Source organism: Psammomys obesus, unplaced genomic scaffold (genome assembly GCF_907164565.1).
Source record: "Psammomys obesus unplaced genomic scaffold, mPsaObe1.curated_primary_1811, whole genome shotgun sequence".
NCBI classification, from domain to species: domain Eukaryota; kingdom Metazoa; phylum Chordata; class Mammalia; order Rodentia; family Muridae; genus Psammomys; species Psammomys obesus.
Genome location: NW_026593286.1, coordinates 6,503,955 through 6,509,947, shown reverse-complemented (window position 1 = coordinate 6,509,947; position 5,993 = coordinate 6,503,955). Strand labels below are relative to the sequence as shown.

The window sequence follows — 5,993 nt, the reverse complement described above, 5'->3', positions numbered from 1 at the left end:
ACACACACACACACACACACACACACACACACACACACACACACACATTGATGTTAGGAAAGAAATGTAGAATCAGGAGCCTGTGAGAATAATAAATAAGCTATACAACTAGGGAATAACTCAGATTCCATTATTTTTCAAAGTACTAGATAATTTTTATGACTAATTATTAGCTTTCATCACTAAAGTTCTCTTTAAGCTGAGTAACATTGTTCTGAGTAGCCTTACTCTACCCCAGTGTTGTATTTTTATGTCCTTTAAGCTTGAAAGGCAGTGATAATAGTTCCCTTGAATCTTTAATGGGAACCTCATTCTCATGAGCACAGGTAAAAATTCGTTATTTTGAAAATTATTAGGACCCATGTTCGTAACTGTGTGGGTTCTTAGTTGCAAGAAAGGGAATAGATTTCTGTTCAGAAAAAAAATGTATTGGAAGGGTACCAAAGGGCTTGCAGAAACAGTGAAGGCTTGACCACCTGAGAGTGGTACAAAGGTAATTCTGCAAAGCCCGGAAGCCTGCACCTCATTTTTATGAGGATTATTCGGCAACAGTGCTAGTGGATCCTACCTCTTCTCTTGCAAGACACCATTGACACAAGCTCTGTTGCTGCCTCTGCAGCACTAAAAGTGTTTTCACTGCCACGGATGAATACTGAGAGTTTCTCTCATCTTTGGAGCACCGTCTTTGCACTAGAAATCCTGGGTCAAGAGCTTAAATACAGTGTACTGAATTCTGTTTTCGTACATATACACACAGAGAGGTCTGGAAACACACACTGGTTATTCCTTCCATGGGATTATACTCGAGTTATCCCACTCTATGCAGTGTGAAGTCCTTCAGTTTTCATTTTATGCCTTGAGTAACTCTTGCTTTATAGGATTCACTAGGCTCCCCCAAACAACACTGACTAGTGTTGAGAATGAACACTGTTGTCTTCTTCCTGAACGATGGGAAAGCATTTAGACTTCCACTGTTAGGTTTGGTATTAGCTCTGGGATGGGGGAGGGTATGTATGTGTACATATGTGTGTGTGTGTGTGTGTAGAAGCCTGGCACTGGGTGTCTTCTGCTGCTATCCTCTTCTTTTTTTGAGGTGGGGGTCTCATTGAACCTGGAGCATAACAATTTGACAAGACTCGCTGGCCAGCAAGCTCCAGAGTTCTCCTGTCTTTACCCTCTGAGTACTGTGCTTACAGGGGCACATACCCGCAGCTGCCTTTTCTTCTTTTTCTTTCTCTCTTAATCATAGCTGTTAGGTTCCAAACTGAGGTCCTTATTCCTACGCCACAAGTATTCTGCTGGCTGAGCCATCTCCTCAGGCCCAATTCTAGGATTTTCATGGATGGTTTTAATCAAATCGAAGAAGCTTCTGTCCATTGATCATGTGCTTTTATTGTGAATGAATGTGAAAAATTTGTCAAATTCTGTTTCTCCCTTTACTGAGATGACTGTATGTGTTCTGTGATTTTCCTAGGGTGAATTATGTTGATTGATTTTCTTACGCTAGAAAAATTTTAAATTAATTGATAGCTGAATTCTGTTTTAAGTGTTTGGTAGAAGCTATCAGGAAAAGCCATCTGGGCTTCCAGTTTTGTTTTGTTTTTTTGAGAAAATTTTAAAATGCCAGTTCAATTTCTTCAATAAATACAGGGATATTCAGATACTTGATTTATTATTGAAAAATCCTAAGCAGTTTGTATCTTTCAAGGAATTTACCTGTTTCATCCAAGATGTTGAATTTATTGGAAAAAATTATTAGTCATTCCCTTACCCTTCATGCTTGTAGGATGTTGATCACGTCCCCACTCTTATTCTGATACTTTGTGTCGTTGCCTCACTGTTTTTCTTGAACAGTGTAACTAGGATCTCATCTATTTTACTCTTTCTTCATGGTTTCTTTATTTTCTGCCCATTAGTTGTTGTTCCTTTTTTTTTTTTTTTCCTTTCCTGTTACTTTCCTGGATTTCATTGTCCCCTTTGTCTCAGTTAGTTTTCTTGCTGTACTACACCAAACACCATGACTGAGGCAACTTCACGAAGTGAGCAGACATTGAATTGGGCTTAGAGGTTCCAAGGGTTGGAGTATTGATTGGAGGTACTATGTGGTGTCCCTATAGGCGGGCTGGTAAGCAGGCATATACAGACTGTGGAGCTGCTTTTTCGTGGCTTCTGCGTGAGAAGCTCATAATTTGCACTGTATTTGCCCCTAATGTTTCTAGGGGCCAGGCTGACGGCTGTTTCCTTCTTTCATCTAATTGTCATAATTTAACAGCAAGATAAGTTGGTCAGACTTTCCTAAAGGAGTTTGCTAAAAGCATCCATGCACTATCAGTTTTGGAGCTGGCATGATGACGCCTGTCTATATCCCAGCACTTGGGGGCTGAAGCAGGAGAATTCTTAGTTGGAAGGCAGCCTGGGCCTATAATCAGACTGTCAGGACCAATTTTTACTTCTCTATGAGTAAAACTGTAGGCATTTCAAGAAGTTCTGCCTTTTGTCCCTCGTCTGGTCAGAATTTGTTCTGGAAGGTACAATTATACTATAGTCGTGGACTTCATAAGGATTTTCAATAATAACTCATTTTTGAAAGGAGACGGGCCCACATTTTATGTTTACTAATACAATTGTCCAAACTCTGCTCCGTTCACAGGCAGCTGGCCAAGAGTCTTGGGCAGGCTGGCGAAATCGAGCCGGAAACAGAAGGGATCCTGACAGAGTATGGTGTGGACTTCTCTGATTTCTCTTCAGAAGTTCTTGAATGTCTTCCTCAAAGCCTGCCCTGGACAATCCCACCCGATGAAGTGGGCAAGAGAAGAGACCTAAGGTAAATGTGAGGAACACGTGGAACAGCCATTGCTGCTCTGTCCTCTTCTCCAATGTTTCAAGGATGGAACTGACATGGTTCCTTCTTTCATTCAATATTTGGATTCATTTGAAAGTGTGATGCTTCTGTGCCAGGCAGGGGTCACCAAGTTAGGGATTACCAGCCCACTGCTTGAGCCTATTAACTGAAGATGGAGTTCAGATTTTTAATGGTTTAAAAATTACAGCAATAATGAATAGTTATGAATAGTTATTCATCTTCCTAAAATTATATGCAAATCACAATTCCATGTTCAGTCAGGTTGCAGTAGAGCACAGCTATGCATGCTTCTTTGCTTATACATTGCTCAGCCTTTATTCTACACGACAACTTCAAAGTAATTGCAACATTAGTGTTGGCCTAAAACTATCGTAACCCTCTGGCATTTTGCAGAAATTTGTTTCTTGAATGGTTCCAGACCATTCTAATTTCAAAAGACTCAGGTGTATTTCCCTAGACTCTTCTCCTTGCTGGACCCCAAAGTCTCATCACAAAAGGGCAGTGTTATCTGCTTGGAAGGGCTTCTTCTAAATGGGCCTCTCTAGGCACATAGCAGAGGACTCAGGACCTTGTGCTTGGAGTCTCATTTTAAAGCTTTACTTTCAGGTCTGGAATTTATTGGAAAGTACTTTTGTGGTATTTTTATAACAACATCTTCTTTGAAGATGTTTCTTCATTGTGGGATGTTAGTTCTTTTCTGATATTTCTCTTCAGAATTTGGTTTCAGTACTGGCATTCATTCTGGATGCCACATGGAGATACTTAGAACCAAGAAAGTTTTCATACAACCCACCACGGAGGCTGTGGAAGGTTTTTGCTGAGGTTATCCCGTGTCAGAGTCTTCCCACCACGCTTTCTTGCTCTGTAGCTGAACTTACGGTGCCTTCAGCTCCAAGTGTCCGGTACTCCACCAAGTTTAAGGGTACTTTTCTGCCTTCTCATGCATCGTATCTTTGGGAACTTACTGTTCTTTTTTTTTTTTTTTTTTTTTTTTCTTGCTGAGAGTATATGAAGGAAATGAGATGATAATCCTTTCCTACTTGTAAGTGTGGTGGATGGAATCACATGTTTTATGTGAACTCGTGGCTCAAGTGCGGTCCTAGATGTTAGTGACAACCTGCACGCCTGAGTTCTTGATGGTACATAGAGTATTATCTCCTCTGGGGCCTTAAACCTGAATCCTCTGGAACCTTTGTTGCCTCATGTACAATTGAGAGGTTTACTGAGATCTTTTACTGAATTTAGGGTGATATAAAAAACTTTAACGAAGCAAAATGTTATGGCACAGATTTATAATCCCAGCATTTAGGAGATTGAGGCAGGAGACTGAAGAGTTCTGGATCAGACTGGGCTGCACAATAAGATCCTAGCTCAAAAAACAAAGATCTTGGGGTTGGATATGATGACGATATATTGTATTGATTCAGGAAAATGCCAAAGAATTTTAAAAGTAGAGGGGAAAAAGACGGAAACCAAACCAAAAAAAAGAAAAAAAGGGAGGAATGATTAAATTCAAATAATAATTATTATTATTTGAAGTATAATTTAGTGCTGACTCAATTTTATTTATTTTTATTTTTTTTATTTTATTGTTTTGAGTTTTTTTATTTTTAATTTTGCTGATTCAATTTTAAATGTACATTTTACCACAAAACTCTGCTTACAGAAATATATCCTACTGAAAGAAGTGTACAAAGATTTATGAGCCATTATTTTCATTGCTGTTTTATTGTAAAGGGGAAGCACAGGAGACACTGCCAAGTCCATCAGTAATTGAATGGTTTAACAGCCCATGGTTTATCCATCCATATGATAACATGACTTCCAGCTCTGCAAAAAAGGGACTGGATCCATATGGTCTGTCCTAGAGGGGAGGCCATCAGATATTGTTAAGTGAAAGAAGCAAACTGCAGGTCAGTGTGCCTGTGAGCCTATTTTTATGAAGTCAGTAACCCAGCACTACGTGAGTACATTTACACATATGTAAAACACCACATGTATGCGTATGTACATATATGCACATTAAAAGTCTGTATGTATAGAAAATGGAAGGAAGTAAATCAAGCTGGTCACATACATGATTATCATGGAAAATTGGTTCAGGCCAGCAGTAAGAGGCAGGGAAGCAGTTTTCTACTGTTCAGGTAGCGTCCTGTTGTATTGCTAAAAATCTTGAAAATAACTTCAGGAAATCATAACTACAAATGTCAGAAGATAGATATATTCTTTCTTTTTCTGACCTGATCTTAACCTGTAGAAAAAAATACTAAACATTTCAGTGGTCACAGGACCCAGAGTTGTTTCAAGTTACCCTTTTATGGCTCCATCTTATCATTGGTTTGGCTTCTGGGCTGAACTACAGAACAGACTTTGCCCTGTAGAAAGCTCTTGTTAAAGTCTAGCTTTATGCGCTGAGAAGGGACCCAAAAGTGGAGGACTTGTGTGGATGTTTTATGCAATTAAAGTAGTAACAGATTTTAAAAAACTGCTTTAACTCTCCAGTGTTTTCACCCTCATCTCCTGTTCCTGAGATTTTGTTTATAGAATTTAGATCAGATTAATTTATTCTTTTGCATTTAGAAATTTAAATAACTTTTGATATCTAAATAGTAATCTTTAAATATTAGTCAACATGCATTCCCACTAAGCCATGTCTTTTTAAAATTATAAAAATTTAATATACTACTAATCTGTTATTTATATTATAAAGCTAAATAAAAGTGGAAAATAAAAATGAAATGAATTTTAAATATTTTAATATTTCTTATGAAAGGTATTAAAAACCCTGTTTTTTTCATATTGATAATCTTACTTTAGGTGAAAGCAGTCCAACTAGGTGTTATTGTTGCTTTTAAACCAAATTGTAGCATGGAAATTTAAATATCTGATTGTAAGTCCTATATGTTTTATTTGTTTAGACAGAGTCTCCATATGCATCCATGACTGGCCTGGAACATGTTATTTTCCACAGGAAACTCATAGAAATCTACCTGCCTCTGTCTCCCGAGTGTTGAAACTAAAGACATGTACCACCATGCCTGACCTAGTCTTGTCAATTTTGGTACTTGATTTTAATGATCATCATAGATAGATAGATAGATAGATAGATAGATAGATAGATAGATAGATA

The 5,993-nt window shown here is 38.2% G+C and overlaps 1 protein-coding gene across 4 annotated transcripts in view; it reads left to right on the top strand.

Annotated features, from left to right (window-relative positions):
• Dis3l2 (DIS3 like 3'-5' exoribonuclease 2) overlaps positions 1-5,993 on the top strand; it is a 320,053-nt gene that overhangs the window by 151,163 nt on the left and 162,897 nt on the right. For all 4 annotated transcript variants that reach the window (XM_055616630.1, XM_055616632.1, XM_055616629.1 and 1 more), the window contains one exon: positions 2,651-2,824. In XM_055616630.1, coding sequence (XP_055472605.1) covers positions 2,651-2,824 — 174 coding nt within the window. The remainder of the gene's footprint in view (positions 1-2,650; positions 2,825-5,993) is intronic.